General features: G+C 42.4%; 1 protein-coding gene across 3 annotated transcripts in view; it reads right to left on the reverse strand.

The window, feature by feature from the left end:
• Positions 1 to 297: 297 nt before the first annotated feature.
• LOC122557062 (tRNA methyltransferase 2B) overlaps positions 298 to 22,923 on the reverse strand; it is a 29,826-nt gene continuing 7,200 nt past the window's right edge. Inside the window, exons 4-13 of one of the 3 annotated variants that reach the window (XM_087992265.1) lie at positions 21,381 to 21,488; positions 19,609 to 19,708; positions 16,971 to 17,014; positions 15,643 to 15,789; positions 14,150 to 14,244; positions 9,921 to 10,135; positions 8,897 to 8,998; positions 7,956 to 8,075; positions 4,376 to 4,475; positions 298 to 1,138 (exon numbers count right to left, since the gene is read on the reverse strand). In XM_087992265.1, the coding sequence (XP_087848391.1) occupies positions 1,012 to 1,138; positions 4,376 to 4,475; positions 7,956 to 8,075; positions 8,897 to 8,998; positions 9,921 to 10,135; positions 14,150 to 14,244; positions 15,643 to 15,789; positions 16,971 to 17,014; positions 19,609 to 19,708; positions 21,381 to 21,488 (1,158 nt within the window). In that variant the 3' untranslated portion in view covers positions 298 to 1,011. Of the gene's footprint in view, positions 1,139 to 4,375; positions 4,476 to 7,955; positions 8,076 to 8,896; positions 8,999 to 9,920; positions 10,136 to 14,149; positions 14,245 to 15,642; positions 15,790 to 16,970; positions 17,042 to 19,608; positions 19,709 to 21,380; positions 21,489 to 22,923 lie in introns of all 3 variants that reach the window. The other 2 variants (XM_043704320.2, XM_087992266.1) reach the window with 2 other exon arrangements.

A 22,923-nucleotide genomic window follows, 5' to 3' on the forward strand; every position in this document is an offset into this window, starting at 1 on the left:
TAAAGCCAGCATTCATTTCCCTACCCTAACAATGAGTTAATCATTTTGGAAGGCAATTTAAAGCCATCCGTGTGGGATCAGAGTTAAATACAGGCCAGGCCAAGGCTAAAAACAGCATATTTCCTTTCTAAAAGTGCAGAAGCAAACCAGTTGGATTTTTGCAATAAAGTGACAGTTGCAAGATTTGAAAAAGAAACTCAATTCCGATTCTCTCATTGTCGTGCAGCCACCTGAATTGTGTAGTCTAGATTAATTGTACAACATTTACTCTTCCAGCGAAAACGACCAATGCACAACTGAAAAATAATTGTTTTCTTTTATTCTTAAGTATTCTGGAAAAATATTCAAAAATCCAGACATTCATGTTCGCACATGCTTCATGTGATGTATCCATTTAAATTGGGTGTGCAGCCTATCATTATAACTACCCTACACTCAGTAGGAAATGCAGGTGAGGTGTTGCATTAAAATAATGACATAATCAAATAGTAAAAGTTATGGTACAAAACCACACAAGACGACCGGGAAATATTGAGCCTTACAAGCAAATTTCATCTTGTTCAAACAAAGTATAATTTTACTTAAGAAAATTGATTCAAAGTAAGCGTGTTAAGGCAAGGAAAATAAATGGTAAACAATATTTTTCAAGAACAGTTGGATTAGCTCCTCTTGTGTATAAGATGATTCAATTTGAATTGCAATCAACATATTTCCATATCTGAGAATCAACAGGTTCTTGGGCATCCAGCAACATCTTTAAAAAGTTTGGTAAGAAAACTGCAAAAATAAATAATCATTCACCATTCATTCGAGATATGAAATTCAAAGTTCACGAATATACTTCTGATCACTCCAATATGGAGAAAGTATCATGATCCGTCAGCTCAGGTCCATTCCAATCCACTCTCCAAAGTCAATAACCAATGACTAACTTCTGCAACATTGCTCCACTGGCTAGTAACTGTAGAGCTGTTGAAAACAATCTCCTTTCTCAAAAGGGTGGCTGTGGGCTTATCTCTCAAACAGCAGCACAAGTTCACAATGAGAGGTGTGTGGGAACATGTCCACAGGTACAGCTACTCTTGGAGTGAAGGGGTCACCAAACAGTTTCTTCTGATGGTCAGGTGGACAGCACAGTCTGAAAGGAGCAAAAACCATTATAATTGCGAGCCCAATCATTCAAATACATTTTATTGGCTGTAATAGACCAGCAGGTCTAATGGAATTAGGAATTGTGACTAGTGTCTTGGAACTAGTGTTGCGCATTTCCACATGATCATTTCTATTGATGTGAAATATGGAATTATTCCAACTTTACTTAAAAGCAGTATATAATTTGAAATTACGCAAGATATTTTCCTCCTGGAATATTTAATTTTTCCTCAAGTATGAATTTCTTGTTGTAGAATCACAGATTAACACAGCACAGAAAGGCACCGTTTGAATTATCATTTTTGAGACAGCTCTTTTGAAGGGTAATCCACTCACAGTCTTTCTCTCCACATCCCTGCATTTACTTTCCAAGTATTTATTTCTTTTTATTGATTCTTGGGAGGTCAGTGACCTGACTGGGCCAGCATTTATTGCCCATCCCTAGTTGCCCTTGAGAAAGTGATGGTGAGCTGCCTTCCTGAACCACTAGACTATTTGCTGCAGGTAGACCCACAATACCATTACAGAGGGAGTTCCAGGATATCTAGAGATTGGATGTAGGATACATACAAGGTAATTGCAAGGTTAATGTCACCTACTTCAGCATAGCTCGATTTTATGTTCAGAGAATTTTATTTATTCATGCTGAGAGTGAGGATATTGACTCAGTCATCAGAACTGCTCTAATATTAACTCAGGATTAGATTAGATTCGAAACAGGCCCTTCGGCCCAATCAATCCACATCTGACCCTCCAAAGAGTAACCCACCCAGACCCATTTCCCTCCGACTAATGCACCTAACACTAGGGGCAATTTAGCATGGCCAATTCACCTGACCTGCACATCTTTTGGACTGTGGGGGGAAACCGGAGCACCCGGAGGAAACCCACACAGACACTGAGAGAATGTGCAAACGCTACACAAACAGTCACCTGAGGCTGGAATCGAACCTGGGACCCTGGTGCTTATTGCCTATTCTCTCCAAAGAATTACTTTGTTTTCAATTTCACTGCAGCTGATCTGAAGGTCACAACTTAAACTGAAGTGCAATTTTCCAACTGCAAACGGCAACTGGATTTCAGCTATGAGTTCTGACCACTGGTCAGAATCCCGATGTATTGTTGACATTTTTAGATGTAAATTAAATGATTGAATATAGAGAGAGACCCTGAAATTTCACACCTGTAGATGTGAAGGGAAATTGAAACAGCCTTTTAAAAGCTGTAGAGGCAACTTAAAACTGACTGGGCTGTGACCTCTTGCAATGACAAAGATATTGAGGAAGTGACAATACACAAGGGCAGGAGCTAAAAAGCCTGCTGCAACACAACTGGAGTGAGCTAGTGGGACTGAACACTATTTTGCGTACCAGTACATGAACATGCTGTGAAGGTCACAGTCGAAGAATCATTCCCTAGTCATCCCACGTTGTGGGTAAAGAACCTCCTTCACAGTACTGCAAACAAAAGGAAACAGTACAACAAAACGATTCTCTCTCTCACCCCAAGTGCTGAATTTAATCATCGTCAAAAGGATTCAGAACAACAGAACCTCAACCAATCTGAAAAAGTAAATGCTAGTGAGACCAAGTGTTCAACTACCAACAAGAGCATAACCAATAAACTTCACTGAACTCCATAACTTGTAATTATCGGCTCTTCACAAACAATTCAGAAACAGAGCCACACAACTATTTTTTAGACTTTCATCTTTTTTAACTCATTTGTGTATATGTCTGTTACATTTCTAATTCTTATGTTTTATAATTAATAAGCCCACTCTTTGTGAATTGAAGAAAAACCTGGTGAAATTGGCTTTTTTTTTTTTAAGATTCCCTACAGCGTGGATTCCCTTTGGCCCAATCAATCCACATCTGACCCACTGAAGAGTAACCCACCCAGTCCCATTTCCTTCTGACTAATGCGCCTAACACTATGGGCAATTTAGCATGGCCAATCCACCTTTAATGTCTCGGTCGTGCTTTTGCAGCGCGGACGAGAGCGAGTCCCATCGACTTCGGGATTCTTCAATGAAAGCGTCGATCTTCGCATCCAGTTTGGAGATGATTTCCCCAAGGCTTGCCACTGTTGGTAAGTCCCCCGGGGCGGCTGTGGACGCCTTGCTGCAGCTGGAGAGGGTGGGGGAGGGGTTCCTGCTTGCTGAGAGCTGCGGGCTCCCTTCCCTTTAGTCATTTTTACTAAAGATTAGATTGTTTCAATTTAATACTAAGCAACTAATTAAATTAAACAGCTATTTTAAATGATTTGGTGAGTGTGGTGGGGGTGGATGGCACACTTTGCCCAAGTCTTGGGAGGAGCACTATAGACTCAGACTTGCTGGGTCGCTGCCATCATGGATCCCTGGCCATCCACCTGACCTGCACTTATTTGGATTGTGGGAGGAAACCGGAGCACCTGGAGGAAACTCAGACAGACATGGGGAGAATGTGCAAACTCCACACAGACAATCACCAAGGCTTCAGCCTTGAACCGGGTGATTGAACCTGGGTCCCTGGTGCTGTGAGGCAGCGGTGCTAAGCACTGAGCCACCATGCTGCCCCAATCATAAAACATAAGCTAGTTAGGGCCTGGGGAAAGGAAATCTACAACAGAAGTGAGCTGTTTTTAAATTAACTTTGGACACTGAAGGGAAGGGTGAATGAAGATTGCTCTTTATCCTGAATATCACAACCTAAGTCATCATAGCAATCTCAATTCTGTTCTCAACTAATGTATAGGCCTTTCCAAATTCAGTGATTAGTGATGACTGAGCCAGTGAGTGATCTCAATCTATCCCTTCCTTTCAGTTATTTTTCAACTGGATCAACAAAACTTGAATATGCTCCCTCACCTTCCTTCATCTTCCAGGTTCAGCCAGCAAGTCGATACAGTTCCTCACTCAGCCTCTAGACTAGGTAAGTCGCTAACATCCAGGTCAGTCAGCTTTCTGCCGAGGTGACAAAGTCAGGAATCTTGCAACCCCAATGCATGCCCGTGACCACCCATCACCAGAACCATCCTCTCCATGTTGGTCAAACTAAACTGGCTCACTGTCGGTGACAGATAGGTAGATGCCTGGCTTAGCTGAGGCACTATATTCTTCCGCTTGTTTGGCTCATGTGATTAGATTCCCTCTACATCTCGGGTGTACTAAATTAAATGGGAGCGGGTGGGGCTGCCTAGCGGTAACATGGCACTTGGAGTATTCACCAATGCTACCTACTCAACAAAGTTTCTCATGGCTTCACCCTCTGGCTTACAAGAGATGTACACAAGCTGCCGAATCTGCTCACAATTACGAATTGCTCGCACCACCCTGTAATCTGAAAAACAAAATAAAATGAAAATATCAGCACCATCTCAACTGAAACACAGTAGTTTAAATGCCTAAACTCCAGATTGATGATTGAAATGACAATCTGAATTTTCCCTTTATAAATGTAACATTTTTCTTATAGTAGTCCTGTAGTGGATACTCTTAAGATTGCAGCAAGGGGCACTACTGCCCAGGGTCTGCACTGGGTAAGGAACATTCTCACTAGACTCCAGATCACCAGCTGAGACCATCTCTCTCTCTCTCTCTCTCTCTCTCTCCCCCCCCTTGTGGAGCTGGCCAGTGCCATGTGGTCAGATCGGGGAAACAGGAAGGTGCAGCTGGGTTGGATGATGGCTGCTGTGGTATTTTATTTGTCCTATAATACTGGCTGAAAACTGCAGTTTGCCACTGGGCCATTTGGGACATTGTCTTGGAGGAATAAGGGGGTTCTAAGCTTGGCACTGACTGGCACCTCACAGGACAGAGGGCAGGAGAAGAGAGGAGAGGTAGTAGAGCAGTAATCAGAGGGTGGGTGGGGAGGTGCGGGGGCACTTGTTGGTGCAGACTTCAGACAGAGGTGCATCACGGGAGAGGGCACAAGTAGGAAGAAGCTGGGAAGTCTGAGGGGACACTCCAAAATGGCACCAATCTGGTCAGCAACCATATGGCAGTACTGTCAACAATACCAATATGAACCTTGCAAGGCTCAGTGAGATTTTTTAACTAGAATAGAATAATGTTAAAGTGAAATGGTGCTAACAGGAATAACTTTAAAAGCAGACTCCCCTGTATGTGACAGATCCAGTTTAGCTTCTGGTCAATGGTAAACTCCAAGGTGTTAATAATAGGACTCCAATGATGGTCATGCCATTAAATTTCAAAATAAAAATGGGAAAGTGACCTATTATCTTAATGGGGAGACACTTCAGAGTGCGTCGGTGCAGAGGGATCTAGGTGTAATCATTCATGAGTCACAGAAAACTATTACCTGCTGTACCTGCATGCTAAAGAAAATGAATGGAATGTTGTTTTTTTATAGCTCAAGGGATAGAATATAAAAGGTAAGGAAGTATTGTTGCAACTATACAAGATATTGGTGAGACCTCACTTGGAGTATTGTGCATACTTTTGCTCCCCTTATTTGAGGAAAGATGTTGTGGCATTGGAGGCAGTTCGGAGGAGGTTCACTAGATTGATCCCAGAGGAGAGGGGTTTGTCATATGGAGAGAGATTGATCAGTTTAGGCCTATTCTCTGGAAGTTAGAATGAGGTGAGATCAAATTGAGGTATTCAAGATGATAAAAGGGGTGGGTAAAATTGACGTGCTGCCTCTTGTGGGTCATTCTAGGTCGAGAGGTCAGAGTCTTTGGAAAAGGGGAGCAAACTTGAAACAGAGGTGAGGAGAAACTACTTCTCCCAAGAGTTGAGACTCTGTGGGATTTGCTATCCCAAAGAGTGTGGTGGATGCTGGGACAGTGAGTAAATTTAAGGAGGAGTTTTAATTATTAATGGGTTGCAGGGTTATGGAGAGAGGGCAGGAAATTGGGGATGAGGAGCAGATCAGCCACGGTGGAGCAGATTTGATGGGCAAATGGCCTAATTCTGCTCCTATATCTTATGAACTTATAAAGGCTTCCCATTCTCTCTCCATTCCAAAATATTCAGCTCATCTTTCCAGTTAATGCCAAACTTCACCAAACTGCATTCCACGTGCTATGTTCTGGTTAATCACCCTCCTGTTTATATACTTCTGCTGCCTGCTTGCACCCTCCTCACCACATACTTTCCCACCTCACTTTGTATTCTCAGCAAAGTCATTAATATAGAATGTAAGCAGTGGAGGCCTACATCCTGATCCTTGTCGTACCTTGCACAAACCATATTTATCAGGTGTTGGCGCATGCTACACGATCTCTGGAGAAGCAGTGGATGTAATAAATTTGTATTTTCAGAAGATTTTGATAAGTACCACACATTAGACAACTTAAGAGTTTGAGACATAGGAGCTAACCTATTCACGTGGATAGAGAATTTGATAACTAATAATAAACAGAGTTGGGATAACAGGGCCATTTCCAGGATGACAACCTATACACTTGTGGAGTGTCACAGGAATCAGTGCTAGGGCAACAATTATTTCTGCTATAATGCACGTTTCTTCAATGTGAATTAGCTATAGTGTGATTGAAGAATTTAGACCATTATTTGTAGAACGTGAACTTTCCTTACCTATGTTGGCTATAATATGATTCTAGCCCCATTAGTCTAAAAGTCATCGCTATTACTTGATTATCTTATAACGCGGGATTGCACAGGAACAGAACTATCAAGTTATATCAGAACCCACTGCATACATTAATGATTTGGATAAGGAAAGCAAATGTACTATACAACATTTGGCTATATCATGCAAAAAGCACGTGGTGAGGATGACAGTGTGTGAGAGAGATATAGATAGGTTAAGTGAATAGGAAAAAGACTTGGCAGATAGAATAAATATAGACAAATGAGAGATAACACATTTTGCAGAATAGAGATGCATATTTTTAAATGAAGGATGACTGAAGAAAGCTATGGAACACAGGGATTTGGGAGACCTCATCCATAAATTACTGAAAGCTAGCATCCAAATGTGGCAGGACATAGGGAAGGTAAGTGGAATGTTAGCTTTACTTCAAAACGAAGGGAGTATAAAAACAAAGGTTTTGCTAAAATAATACAAGGCACTAGTCAGGTCACAGCTGCAATACTGTGAACAGGCTAGCTCGCTTACCCAAGGAAAGATATACTGTCCTTGGAGACAATCCAGAGAAGATTCACGAGATTAATCCTAGGTATGGAGGAACTGTTTAATGCAGAGATGTTGAGTAGATAAATCCGGTACTGATTGGAAGTTAGAAAAATGAGAGGTGATCTTGTTGAAAAAATGCAAGATTCTTAGAAGACTTGACAAGATAAATGCAAAAAGGTTATTTCCCCTTGTGGAGACTCTAAGATCAAAGGGCATCACCTCAGAATAAGGGGTCACCTATCTAATATGGTGACAAAGAGGAGCAATGTCTTCCCCCAGAGGGGAGTGAAGCTATGCAATTCTTTACTATAGACTACAGTTGAGACATTATTAAATAAAATCAAGACTCAAGCAGACAGATTTTTAACCGGTAAGAGAATCAGAGTTATGGGCAAAAGACAGAAAGTGAAGTTGAGTATTATCAGATCTGACAATCTCACTGAATGGGGGAGCAGACTCTATGGGCTGAATTGCCTCCTTCTGCCATGTCTAATGGTCTGAGATACTGAACTGCACAGAGCTAGCGCCTAGCAGATTGTACAAGATCTCGGATACACTACACAACAACATTGCACTGTTGTCAGAGTACAGGGATGGATACGCACTCAGCATGTAAAATTTCATCTTGCTTCACAAGTGAGATAGGCACCAGATAAATGAAGCAGATGGTTTAAATAAAAAAGGTTAGATTCTTACGCAATCCAGCCCGGGATGGGTTCACAACGGCAATGAGGAACTTGACATCCTCCAGTGAGGACAGCAGCTGTGGTAAAACAATCTCTGCTTTGCCCTTGAGGAACTCACAGTTAGCAATACCTGCAAGAGAGAACAAGGAGAATACCAAGCACTCTGATATATGTCCCAGGAGTCCTGGGTAAAACTCAGGTTGACATCTAACTCGAGCTTTGATAATGCATTGTGAAACAGAGTAGGACAGATGGACTCTCTGTCTCTCATTCACTGGAGAGATTCAGATTGGTCATTTATTCGACATGTTTGTGTGGAATATCAAACTCATCTTAATTCCTCTTCAGTGATCTGCTGACACCAGCAGGTAACTACCAAGAACACTCTCCTTCCAACTTTGTCGTCCTGAGGCAAGCTGCCTCATTTCTGCTTCTCTGCTGAAGCCTTATTGAGGTAGAAAAGCAAACTTTAAAGAAGGGGATCAGAGACCGATGGCAACAGGTGAGGAAATAGCACACTGTGGTCGGGAGGGTGTTGCTCTGTTGTATAACAGCATTGTAGACTCCTAAAGGAACAGAAATGATGGAAAATTTTAGGAGAAAGCCAGATTACTGTGTAAACTTAGTGGTGTGTGTGTGTGTTTGGGGGGGGGGGGGGGGGGCGCCTGTGTGTGGAGAAGTCAGAAATCCACTAGAGACCATACTCTTGATGATTATCCAGCATTAGACATGTACAGTTTAGGAGATAAGGACTAGTTCTGACTTTGCAGATAATCAGCCAGTCAATATCCATCGTCTTGTCCTAACGCATCAAGTAGGATCCTTTCGGTGAAGTACGAGAGACATGCCAACCTGACGAATCCAATCTCTATTCTCATTTAAATTCTTGGGCATACAATAAAACAGAAAGGGCACGTGACAATTGGAGATACTGTCCCATTACAAACATACCATTAAGAATGGCATTGCACCGGGCATCCTCTACAGCTTGTTCAATGAGCTCGATTCCGATCACTTTAGCTGCTCCTTGGGACAAGGTCAAGCCAATAGCTCCTAGAAAGTAAAACCAGGCATTCAGTAATTATCCTTGCATCAATACACACCGTCTTTGATATCTAATGCTCTCCTCCAGCACAGTGCTCAATGCAAGGTTAACATGGTGCTTGGTCTCAGATGCCAGCACCAAACCATGTCAGAAAGAAGGAAGTTTGTGCAGAGGAATCAGGGTAATTCTCCCAGTTACAGCAAACAATGGGCATACTAATTTTAAAATAACAGTGGTTCACCTTCCTGTAGTTGCTTCACCTAACTTGGATATTGAGCATGAGACACAGATGAAGGGTAAGTCACCTTCCCCACTTCATAGACTGGGATGCAGTGTTTCCAGCATTTTCTGTTCTTATCTCAGATTTCCAGCATCCGCATTATTTTGTTTGTTTGGATTTATGTGGAAGTCATAACAGTCATTGATCTGAATCTGGATTAATTACCCAGCACAGTGGACCCATATTCCTGGGCTACAGGAGAAACAATATTGTCTAAGGAGTCTTGGTAGTGGCTATAACTGGTGCAGTGCCAAGATACCTGATGTGGGGCGGGGGAGGGGATGTGACAGTGGTGCCCCACCAATGATCTCACTGAGCACATCCGATTGTGCATAGCCACCATCTAGTCAGTTACAAGGGGAGAGCTAGCTCTTCTGAAACGTCTAGTCATCAAGGACAAAGTCACTGCCTTCAGAAATGAAGGGAAAGCAAGAGGACGTCTGACAGGAAAATAAATATTGGAAGATCCAGATGGAACAATTATGGAGTCCAGATTTGACTAGTGGGCCTCCGATAAGGTATCAGTGCCAGGAAGGGCAATAAGCAAATACTTAGGACACCTTGAAAGATGAAAGACAAAAACAAACAGGGAAAGTAAAGTACTTTTCCACCATTGTCCAACAATCTTGACATGTCACAATCCCATGTACCTGTACCACAGCAGACATCGAGCACAATATAGTCACCATCCACCCTGATCAGGTCCCGAACTGTTTGATAAAGGATCTCTGCTCCCTCAGAATTGACCTGGAAGAAGGCATCTGGAGAGATTCGGAAGGTCAGACCCAATACTTCCTCATAGATATAAGGAATTCCATAGAGGAGTTGATATGGTGAATGCTCATGGAGACAGCGCGTCATTGAACTATCAATGAAAACACACACAATTAACAACAAAAACTGCCTCATTTGAGGAAGAGGAAAGGATTTGGAAAAATGTAGAGCCCACTATACCCCACAGTTCATAGACAGCTGACCATATTTTGAATGAGTCACGAAACAGGGGCCTTGTCTGCTACATCAGGTAGAGTCATAGGGTCCTGCAGCACAGAGACAGGCCCTTTGGACTCAGGAAAAAGTGAGGATTGCAGATGCTGGAAATCAGAGTTCAAAAGTGTGGTGCTGGAAAAGCACAACCAGTCAGTCAGCATCCAAGGAGCAGGACAGTCAACATTTCAAGCATACGGTCCAACCAAAATCTCTGTCCACGCTAACTCCATTTCCCTGTACTTGGCCTGTAACCTTCTAATCATTGTCTATACACGTATTTGTTCAAAGGCCTTTTAAGTGTTGTTAATGAATTCGCCTCAACCAGTTCTGCTGGCAGCTCATTCCACATGTGTACCATCCTCTATGTAAAAAAAAGTTGCCCTCAGGTTCCCTTTTATTCTTTCCCCTTTGACCATAAACTGATGCACTCTCATCCTTGATTGCCCAACCCTGGGAAAAAGACTGAGTGCATTCACCCTATCCATGCCTCTCTTGATCTTATACATTTCTGTAAAGCTCCCCCCTCAATCTCATACACTCTAAAGAAAGAAATCCTAGCTTGTCTAACCTCTCCCTCTCATTCAGACTGTTGAGTCCAGGCAACACTTTGTAAAGTTCTTCTGCACTATTTCCAGTTTAATAATAACCTTCCTATAACAAGGTGACCAAAACTGAACACCGTACTCCCAACTGTTGCCTTACCAACATCCTGTACAACTGCAATGCAACTTCCCAACTTGTATACTCGGTGCCCTGACCTATGAAGACCAGTGCACCAAAATCCTTCTTCACTGCCCTGTCTGTGACTCCACTTTCAGAGAACCATGCACCTGAACTCCAAGGTCCCTCTGTTCCACTACACTCCTTAAGGCCCTACCATTCACCATGAAACTCTTACTATGATTTGACTTTCCAAAATGCAAGACCTCACACTCCAAGACCAAACTCCATTTGCCATTTCTCGGCCCAATTCCCCAGCTGATCAAGGTCCTTTCTCACTGTCCATGATACCTCCTATTTTAGTGTCATCAGCAAATTTACTAATTATGTGTTGTACATTCTCATCCAAGTCATTGATATAGATAACAAACAGTAATGGGCCCAGCACCGACCCCTGGTGCACTCTACTAGTCACAGGCCTCCAGTCCGACAAGCGTCCTTCTACTATTACCCTCTGCTTCCTACATCAAGCCAATTTGCCAGCTCCCCTGGATTCTATGTGATCTAACTTTCCAGAGCAGTCTACCATCTGGAACCTTATCAAAAGCCTTACTGAAGCCTTACATAGAGACTACATCTACTGCCCTGCCCTAGTCAACCTTCCTGAACACCTCATCAATGGACTCTAACAAATTTGTGAAGCATGATCTCCCACTCAAAGCTTTGCTGACTATTCCTCATCAAACCCTGTCTTTCCAATTGCATGCATATCTTACCTCTCAGAATCTTCTCAAGTGATTTACCACCACAGATGTTAAGCTTACTGGTCTATAGTTCCCAGGGTTCTCTTTGCAGCCCTTCTTGAATAACGGCACAATGTTCACGACCCTCCAGTTTTCCGGTACCATTTTATGATGCAAAAATATCAGCCAGGACTCTGCAATTTTTTCTCTGGCCTCTTGCAGTTCTTGGATATGTCTGGTCAGGAGATTTATCCACCTTCATACATTCTAATACATCGAACACCTCCTCTACTGTAATATGGACTACCCCCCAAGATATGACCACCAACCTCCCCAAGCCTTCATGTCTTTCCCCATGGTAAACACAGAGGAGAAATATTCACTGAGAACATTGCTCATTTCCTGTGGTTCGACACATACAAGTTTACTTTGGTCCTCGAGGGGTCCTATTCTCTCTAGTTATTCCTTTTCCTTTAACCTACTTGAAGAACCTCTTTCAATTCACCCGAATTGAAAGGATGCTGCAGGTTACAGAGGGACATACATAAGCTGCAGCTGAGTAGTGGCAAATGGAGTTTAATGTGGAAAAATGTGAGGTGATTCACTTTGGAAGGAGCAACAGGAATACAGAATACTAGGCTAATGGTAAGTTTCTTGGTAGTCTGGATGAGCAGAGAGATCCGGTGTCCATGCGCATAGATCCCTGAAAGTTGCCACTCAGGTTGATATAGTTGTTCAGAGGTCATACAGTGTGTTAGCTTTCATTCGTAGTGGAATTGAGTTTCGGAGCCATGAGGTCATGTTGCAGCTGTACAAAACTCTGGTGCAGCCACACTTGGAGTATTGCATACAGTTCTGGTTGCTGCATTATAGCAGAAGCATTAGAAAGGTTGCAGAGAAGATTTACAAGGATGGTGCCTGGTATGGAGGGAAGGTCTAATGAGAAAAGGCTGAGGGACTGGAGGCTGTTTTCATTAGAGAGACATACAAGATCAGATGATTAGTGAGGATGGATAATGAGAGCCTTTTTCGTCTGATGGTGATGGCTAGCATGAGGGGACATAGCTTTAAATTGAGGGGTGATAGATATAAGATAGACGTCAGAGGTAGGTTCTTTACTCAGAGTTGCAAGGGCGTGGAATGCACTGTCTGCAACAGTCATAGAATCTCCAACTTTAAGGGCATTTAAATTGTACTTGGATAAACATATGGATGATAATGGAATAGTGTAGGTTAGATGGGTTTTAGATTGTTGCACTGACCTGTGAAACCATCGAGGGCCCAAGGACCTGTACTGTGCTGTAATGTTCTAATCTGCTCAGCCAAAGCCCCCTTTTCGCCCTCAGTGAACTCCTACATTCCCTGTTCTGAACATTTCATGGCACTGTTTAGAAAGCAAGGAATTTTTTGCAATGTCTAAGCCAACATCTCTCTCTTATCAAACGTCACTAAATGGAATTATCTCAGTCTTGTTTGAGTGGCGCTGTTACATGCTATTACACTGCCTTGTCAATGAAAATAACTTTCAGATTCCTGTGTAATTCTGACTCACTGATAGATGCAGCATTGTGTTTGACAGCTATATGATTACCCTTTCTGTACCAGCAAGGGAACAATACCATTTATGCAGCATTCTGACCTCTACTCTGTACCTTCCATCACCCCTGTATACCCCGCTATCAGAAAACTGACAGTCTCTGATACACTACGATAGCAGTAACTCCTAGAAAATGAGGGCAAAGATAACAGAGGATGAATGATGTAATGGTCTTCCAGCTAGATTGTACAATATGTGTAAGGGTTGGCTGCCCAGCCACTGAGCTTAGCAACATTAACATGAAGCTGCCTGCAGCAGCCTTCACACATTTTGCGTTTTAACATGACAACAGTGAGTGCATTTAAAAAGTACCTCATCCTTGACTATACCTTAGTTCCCCTGATTTGGCAGCTAACATCGATGAACCTTGCAGAAGATAAAACTTTGAAGTTATTTTCCCAACTCTCCAGTTGCGAATGAACAAAATTTCAAAATATTAATCCAACTTGCAAGGTGCATTTACAATCAGCCTAGTGACTGAACTAAGAGAACTAACTCCCATGTCACCAAAGGATGATTACAAACCCATTATAGCATATAACTAGTGCTTTCTGCTCTCGTCCTTGTAAGCTTCAGTTTCACTTTTGGAAGAGATTTTTTTCACCAATTTGTGACTGCAGGATGATTTTGTGCAGATGCCAGATTTGAGACATCACAATCTCCCGATCCTGCTGCCCCAGCACTGTGTCTGTGCTGACTAACTGGGTGGCTCCGTGTCACAGATGAGCACATATGCAGAACTGAACAGATTTCAGTTGGGATACTTTGCTAGACATCTGACTGAAATGATAAACTGAGGAGAGCTGTTTATTGATGGTATGGAATTATAATCGTACGGCTGGTCATAGCCCTCCCAGATGGTAATGAGCAAACAGGGAATAACAAATACCTCTCCTGAAAGTAGAGACACGTCAGTTCACATGCAGCTCCCGGTCCAATGGTAAAATATTCCACCAGTGATTTCTGATGTTTGGCAATTTCCTCCTGTGAAAAAGAAATTCTACAAGAATACTTTACATAACCATACATTTCATCTTTAATACTGACTAATCCTTCATTCATAAAAACAATTTATCAATTCATCATATTGTTGGGAGTCTTTACTGAATTCTGCCAAACCTTTCCCATAAATTAGCTGAAGAGGACAGCACTTTATCTAATTTTAATTGTCAATCAATCAATCAATCAATCAATCAATCAATCAATCAGTCAGTCTGGATAAGCATTCCCAACCAAAGAAGAAAACTATTACTTCTCTTTGAAACGTGATGAAATGTTCTGACTAAACACACCCCAGATAGCAGAGTATGCAAAACAACTGAAGCTAATTTCTTAGGGCTTAGAACTCTTGCAACAGTTTTATATAAATTGTGAATGGGTTTTGAGAGGTCGACACTACTTCCTGTTTCATCCAGTTTATGAGCTATGCAGAAGCTAATTCAAGGAAAAAACCAAATCAACCCTCAAGGAGGCATGGTAAAAACAACCCAAACCCAGCTTGAATTACACAAGAAACTAAATACAAAAGGTCATTCGGGCAGAGAGGTAGACTAGTCAGCAGTGTTACTTGCACCGCTTACTCAGAAGATCATAAGTTCATGCCCACAGGAGACGCGAGCACAAATTTTAGGCTGCCACTCAACTGCAGTACTAAGGGAGCACTGCAAAGTGCGAGGTGCAGTTTTTCAGAGTCTTCATTAGTTGTTAATCCCAAGCTGTATTGTCCTCTCAGCTAGGTGCAAAAAACAAATTGGTGAGGTAAAAACAATGACTGCAGATGCTGGAAACCAGATTCTGGATTAGTGGTGCTGGAAGAGCAAATGATGAAGGGCTTTTGCCCGAAATGTCGATTTCGCTGCTTCTTGGATGCTGCCTGAACTGCTGCGCTCTTCCAGCACCACTAATCCAGAAGCAAAAAATAAATTGCCATGGCACTATTCAGAGAAAAGCAGAGTAATTTTTTATCTTACCTGCCTGGCATGTATCCTTCAATCAACAGCACTAGAAATCGTGAACACATTGCTGTTTATGGACCCTGCTGTGCCCTAAATTGTTGCCATGTTTCAAAAAGCATTTCACTGACTGCAAAGCATTTTAGAATCTACTAAAGTAGAAAAGGTGGTGTATAAATGCAAACTCTAATTTTACTTTCCTAGACTCTTCCTTCAGGATAGAGTATAACAAGATGGATCCTGTAGCTACAGCGTACAGAAAATATCTCATACAACAGCACCTGCTAAGTGCAACATGCTGGCAAATGTACTTGGGAAACTACATGCTATAGTGTGAGGGAGGCTGCAAATACATGATGTGTACAATAACCAGATTTAACCCACAATACTGGAGTTACTCTGACTGTGTACAATCCAGGTGGAGCAGTACCTTCTCTAGATGCTGAGGATGGAAGTAGACAATAGCCATCGTATCTCCTTTCCTATTGGTGCGAACGGTGATTTCCCGCCAGTGTCCTCCTTCATGGAAGAGGATGCAAGGCTCCAGTGGAGAAAGCTGGATGAACTGCTCATAACTCTGTCATGGTGGGGGCAGGGGAGCAATAAAATTCAAACCAATTAAACCAGCAAAAGTACTCTCAAGATTTTCTCCCTTAAGGAGTGGTATCTTTGTTGAATTACAGTTCCCCAGACAATTGGTCTCCCAAGATCAAAAGCCAATCACTCACATGTAAACATCACCTGTAAACCACACTGAGGCTTTTAACTCTCAGTTCTTGTCCCTGACATTTGTACCTTCTTCTTCTCCTAATACATAATAGAAATGCACTCCATTTTACAGGCAGCACGGAGGCACAATGGTTAGCACTGCTGCCTCACAGCGCCAGGGACCTGGGCTCGATTCCAGCCTCGGGAACTGTGTGGAGTTTGCACATTCTCCCTGTGTCTGTGTGGGTTTCCTCTTGGTGCTCCAGTTTCCTCCCACAGTCCAAAGATGTGGTTAGGTGAATTGGCTGTGTTAAATTGCTCATGGGATTAGGTGCATTAGTCAGGGGTAAATTTGGGGGAATGGGTCTGGGTGGGTTACTCTTCCGAGGGTCGGTGTAGACTTATTGGGTCAAATGGCCTGTTTCCACACTGTAGGAAATCTAATCTTCTACCTGGGCATGGGTGCCAAGGCAAACCTCACCACCACACTGTAGCTTGTTAAAATGACTGCAGTGCAGGGATTGAACAGGAAATCTTTTTAAAACTATTCTTTCATAGCATGTGGATATTGCCAGCCCCATACCAATTTAGCCTTGAGAAGGTGGTTTTGCACAATGCAGTCCATTTGACCTTTCTGTAGCGAACAGGTAGAGTGGCTTGCTTGGCCATTTCAGAGAACTGTAAATCACACTGCTCTGATCGGAGTTACATGTAGGCCAATTTCCTTCCTTTAAGAGCATTAGTGAACTGGGGCTTTATCATCAATAATAACTTCATGATCACCTTTACTGAGAATAGTTTTTCAACTCGATATTCTCATTGATGAATTGAATTTAAAATACCTACTGTAGCTGCAATGGGATTTGAATCCTTGTCCCTGAATTACACTGGGCTTCTGGATTATTAGCCCAGAGATATTGTCAACACACATGCACCACTATTTCCCCTTGGCTGACAATAAATCACTAGATCTAAGTTGAGAAATTCATCTACTAATGTTGCATTTTCCTGTCAAAAGAGACCTTGTATCACTACATGAAGTTGACTTACTCTGGCCACTTGCTTGTGTTTCTCGGGCATATTCACCAAGTGATCTGAATGAGTACAAACAATATTTCTCCCTGTGAGGAACAGACCAATAACAATTTACGTTTACATAGCATATTTAACATTGGAAAATACCCCAAGGCACTTCACAGGAATCATTGTCAGACAAACCTTTATACTGGGCTGCGTAAAGATGTTAAAACAGATTAAACTACTACTTTGACCAAGCTGTTGGTAAAGAACCTCAATGTGGGAAAAAAAACCTGTTTTAGATAGGGAACTTAGGGCCCAGGAAACTGAAGGCATGGCCAATGATGAGGCAAAGGTCTTTGGGACATGGAAGAAATCAGAATGAGAAGCATGTAGAGAATTCACCGGGTTATAAGCTGGAAAAGATTAAAAATATAGGGTTAATCAATGACACAATACTAAAGAGTGCACAGAGTCAGGGGAATCGGAATATTTAGGAAAAGTATGCAAATTGTAAAGCTTTACCCAGGTCACAACTAGAGAGTGATGTTCTGATTTGTTTACCACATTTTAGGAAGAATGTGAAGGTTCTAGACAGGGTGCAAAGGAGATTTATCAGATTGTTTCAAGCTAAAATGTTCGGTTCGGTTAGGCTATCGTCCTTGGACCAAAAGGATTATGGGGAGGTTTGCAGACCGAACAGTGACTTGGAAAAGAAAACTGGATAAATACTTAAAGGAAAATATTTACAGGATTGTGGGAAAAGCAGAGGAGTGCAATTAATTTAATACCTTTAGCTACTACAGACATGATAAGCTGTAGCTACTATTACTATCCCAGCTGAAGTAAACACAGGTCTATGACTCGATAAGTGACTCAGCCCCATATCAGCTGGTACCTTTAGACTCTGAATTATCAAGATACCACTTCAGTGGAACCTACAAGTGAAGGAACATAGAACACACAACATTACAGCGCAGTACAGGCCCTTCGGCCCTCGATGCTGCGCTGACCTGTGAAACCAATCTGAAGCTCATCTATCCTGCACTCTTCTATTATGGTCCATATGTTAATCCAATGACCTTTTAAATGCCCTTAAAGTTGGAGTCTATTACTATTGCAGGCAGGGCGTTCAATACCCTTACTCCTCTGAGTAAAGAACCTACCTCTGACATCAGTCCTATATCTATTACTCCTCAATTTAAAGCTAACTCCCCTCAGACTAGCCATCACCATCCAAGGAAAAAGGCTCTTACTGTCCACCTCATCTAATCCTCTGATCATCTCATACTTCACTATTAAGCCATCTCTCAACCTTCTAACAATAACAGCCCCAAGTCCCTCAGCCTTTCCTCATAAGAGCTTCCCTCCATACCAAATTCCTGGTAAATCTCCTCTGCACCCTTTCCAGTGTTTCCATATCCTTCCTAGAATGCAGTGACCAGAACTGTATGCAATACTCCAAGTGCGGCCACACCAGAGTTTTGTACAGCTGCAACATTACCTCATGGCTCCGAAACTTAGTCGCTGTACTAATAAAGCTAACACATTGCACGCCTTGTTAACAATCCTATCAACCTGGGTGGCAACTTGCAGGGATCTACGTACACTGACACAGAGATCTCTCTGCTCATCCAGACTACCAAGAATCTTACCATTAGCCCAGTACTCTTTATTCCTGTTACTCCTTCCGAAGTGGATCACTGCACACTTTTCCATATTAAACTCCATTTGCCACATCTCAGCCCAGCTCTGCAGCTTATCTATGCCCGTGTAGCCTGCAACATCCTTCAGCACTATCCACAACTCCACTGTCCTTAGTGTCATTTGCAAATTTACTAACCCACCCTTCTATGCCCTCATCTATGTCATTTATAAAAATGACCAACAGCAGTGGACCCAAAACAGATCCTTGTAGTACACCACGAGTAACTGAACTCCAGGATGAACATTTCCCATTAACCACCACCCTCTGTCTTCTTTCAGCTAGCCAATTTCTGATCAAAACCGCTAAATCACCCTCAATCCCATGCCTCCATATTTTCTGCAATAACCTACTGTGGGGAACCTTATCAAACGCCTTACTGATAATCCATATACACCACATCAACCGCTTTACCCTCATCTACCTGCTTAGTTACTTTCTCAAAGAACTCAAAGGTTTGTAAGGCATGATCTACCCTTCACAAAACTGTGTTGACTATCCCTAAACAAATTATTCCTTTCTCGATCATTATAAATCCTGTCTCTTAATCCTTGCCAACACTTTACCCACAACCAAAGTAAGGCTCACTGGTCTATGATTACCAGGGTTGTCTCTACTCCCCTTCTTGAACAAGGGGTCAACATTTGCTAGCCTCCAGTCTTCTGGCACTATTCCTGTAGACAATGACAACATACAGATCCAAGCCAAAGGCTTTCCAATCTCCTCCCTAGCTTCCCAAAGAAACCTAGGAAAAATCCCATCCGATGCAAGGGCCTTACAATTTTCACACTTTCCAGGATTGCTAACACCTCCTCCTTATGAACGTCAATCCTGCCTAGTCTAATAGCTTGTATTCTCTTCGATAACATTGTCTTTTTCCAGTGTGAATACTGGCGAAAAATATTCATGAAATATGAGTACATTACAGTTAATGAGGTAAAATGGCCAAACACAGGTGTAACTCACCTTTGCCAGTTCCAATGTAATGCCCAACTGTTTTGGGATTGCCATCAGGCCCTCTGTTCACGGAGAAAGTTGACTTGTTGCGATACCCAACAGTAACTGGCTGCAACGAAGAGTGGCACAGTGAACAGATCTCAGGTGTCCAGGAGATATCTACCTGCCGCAGACACCAACTACACTATGGCAACCACCAGAATGACTAGAAAGTAGAACGATAAAACCCAAAAAAGGCTACTTCATTCATTGAACATCATCCTGTCAATTCAAATCTCCAACATTTCTACTCAATTATCTTATTAAATAAACCATTTTTAGTTAAATGTTGATTTTAAAATTAAGTTCTATTTCCTAGTAAGCATTTTATACATACTGTTCATTCATTTGAATTTATGGCTTTCACTATAATCCATCACTAACACATTTGACTGGCACAGGAATTAGGTTTTTAATCTGTAAATTACAGATCTAACGTACTTTGCAGTAGATTTCATAAAATGCTCAATAAGTTATTCTGCTCAGACATTTAAAGAGTCAATCCCAGATTTTATTTGCAGCAAAGTTTGAAATCATACAGTCATGTCCCAGCACTGAAACAGTCTGTTTCTGTTACAACAACAAGGTAAAGTTTCCTAACACTTCTGGCTCAAATCTCTTCCAAGTGTGGCTCAGGTGAATTTATAGCACTATGACTGAATTAAAAACATATCCTGGGACTTACGCAGAATCCATAAATGCAGAAGCAGACTATTCAACCTCTGAGCAACATCCCATCCAGACCCACCCCTGCTACCCTAACCCTGTAATGTTGCATTTCCCGTGGCTAATCCACCTCACCTGCAAATCCCTGGACATTATGGGTAATTTAGCTTGGCCAATCCACCTAATCTGCACATCTTTGGACTGTGGGGGGAAACTGGAACACCCAGCGGAAACCTACACAGACAGGTGGAGAACGTGCAAGTTCCACACAGACAGTCGCCTGAGGCTGAAATCGATCCCAAGTCCCTGGTGCTGTGAGGCTGCAGCGCTAATCACCGAGCCGCCCCTACACAGCAAGTCAGAGATTTGGTATTCTGTAGCAAGTGACCTCCTGACTCCCAAAAACTTGTCTACCACCCACTAGATACATCACAACTGCAAGGTAATGCTCCACTTTCCTGAACAAGCGTAGCTCTGACAAGAGTCAAAGTCTGGCACCATCCAGGACAAAGTAGCCATTTGATCAGGACTCCATTCACCATCTTAATCATTCATTCCCTCCAGTGCAAAAGGGTCAGTGGGAGCAATGCAAAATGCACAACAGCAACCTTTCAAACTTACAAATTCTACCACCTGGAAGAACAAGCATGGGAAAACCTTCACTTAGAAATCACACACTATCCTAATTTTAAAAAAAATTGCTGTTCCTTTATCTCTGGTCCGAAATTCTTGAACTCCATAATGAACAGCACTGTTGGTGTACCTTCACAAACACATTACGGTTCAAATCAGCAGCTCTCACCGCCGACCCAAGCATTAATTAGGGACGGGGTAATGAATGTTGGCCTGTCCAGTGATGCCCACATCTCATGGACAAAATTCAAAGCAAATGGAAAGACAAACAGGGTCAGGAGATGAAAAGATACCATTTCTCTCCCAAATATCCAACAATCGAGGCTAAACCATACGCCTTCAAGAGAAACCAGCATTACATGCTCCGGCTGTTCTCTACCTGGTTAAGCAATATATCACCGTCATAATGAATAACCAGTGGGGGTGAGTGATTGTATACTAACCGAGGGGAGAGTTGAATGCAGTGGGCAGCACAGGTCCTCTGTCCTAGCACAACTGGGAAGGCTGGCAGTTAAAAGCTGAAGGGTCCTCTTCTGAGCTTCATATTTAACCTAGAAGGAAAGAGAATACCCAAGTTAATACGCTCATGCTCTCAGGACATTGCAAAATACAAAGAAACATGGCAGATATGTTGCCAAATCACATGACAAGGTGTTGAATTGAGAGTTTTTACTTCCCATGAATACAACAAAATCAAAATTGGTAGCCAGCCTCCTGTTCAAGGTAAACTCAGTCAGTTTCCAAACTATAGTTCAGGCTCTTTAATAGAGAGACAGTCAGTTACTGTCTGGAGGGTCTTGCTGTTAGAGGAGTTAAAGCCTCCAGGACCAAAACAAAATCCTGCAATGGCACTAAGCAACTACCTTTCTAGTCGAAAGTTGTTCAGTATTTACAGCACAGAATGGGGTCCTCATATACCTTCCCTTTGCTACTCACAAGAACTCTCAAATGTGGTAGCAAGGTTAGATTAGATTACATTACAGTGTGGGAAACAGGCCCTTCGGCCCAACAAGTCCACACTGACCCGCCGAAGCGCAGCCCACCCATACCCCTACATTTACACCTTACCTAACACTACGGGCAATTTAGCATGGCCAATTCACCTGACCTGCACATCTTTGGACTGTGGGAGGAAATCGGAGCACCCGGAGGAAACCCACGCAGACACGGGGAGAACGTGCAAACTCCACACAGTCAGTCGCCTGAGGCGGGAATTGAACCCGGGTCTCCGGCGCTGTGAGGCAGCAGTGCTAACCACTGCACCACCGTGCCGCCCACATTCTTACATTCTAAACACTCTCTGGGCAAGAAATTTCTCCTGAAATTCTCTTAGTTTTATGGTAACTAGCTTATGCTTATGATCTCCAATTTGGTCATCTTCTCTACCACAAACCTATCATAATTTTCGAGATCTTGATTCTATAGCTTTCTCTCTTTGCAAGTAAACAGCTGTAGCATGTCCAGTTTTTCTTTTCTGCAGATCGGAACTGGATAACAGGCAAAAGCTGTCCTCCCCCATCAAACCATCTTCACCAATGCAGACACTAATCTCACAACTGACTGCTTTTCAGACTGAAAGAAAGAAAAACCTGAGAGGTTTTCAGGAATAGGCATCCTAACCACTCCTTTTCTTCATTCCAGATGAATGATTTGTCAGACCTGGGGACACAGGGTATAATTTCAAAACTTGAGGATGATACAAATCTAGGAGGTATTATGAACTGCGAGGAGGTTAATGATGGACTTCAGGAATACACAGACAATCTAGTGGGGTAGGTCGATTCAGACTGGTAAAATTAAATGCAGAGAAGTGTGTGAAGAAAGTTATGCAGAGAAATTTCAACAAAGGAAGTGACAAAACAGATTGAGAGAAAATAACTTTGAAAAGCCTTCCAGAGTCGTAGGTTTGACAATCAGAGATACAGAATACAAAAGGAAGAAAGTTATTACAAAACACTTTCTAAAAGACTAGCTTGGCCTCTGCAT

Source organism: Chiloscyllium plagiosum, unplaced genomic scaffold (genome assembly GCF_037043375.1).
Source record: "Chiloscyllium plagiosum isolate Xiang-an unplaced genomic scaffold, Cpla_swu_hap1 HiC_scaffold_11, whole genome shotgun sequence".
NCBI classification, from domain to species: domain Eukaryota; kingdom Metazoa; phylum Chordata; class Chondrichthyes; order Orectolobiformes; family Hemiscylliidae; genus Chiloscyllium; species Chiloscyllium plagiosum.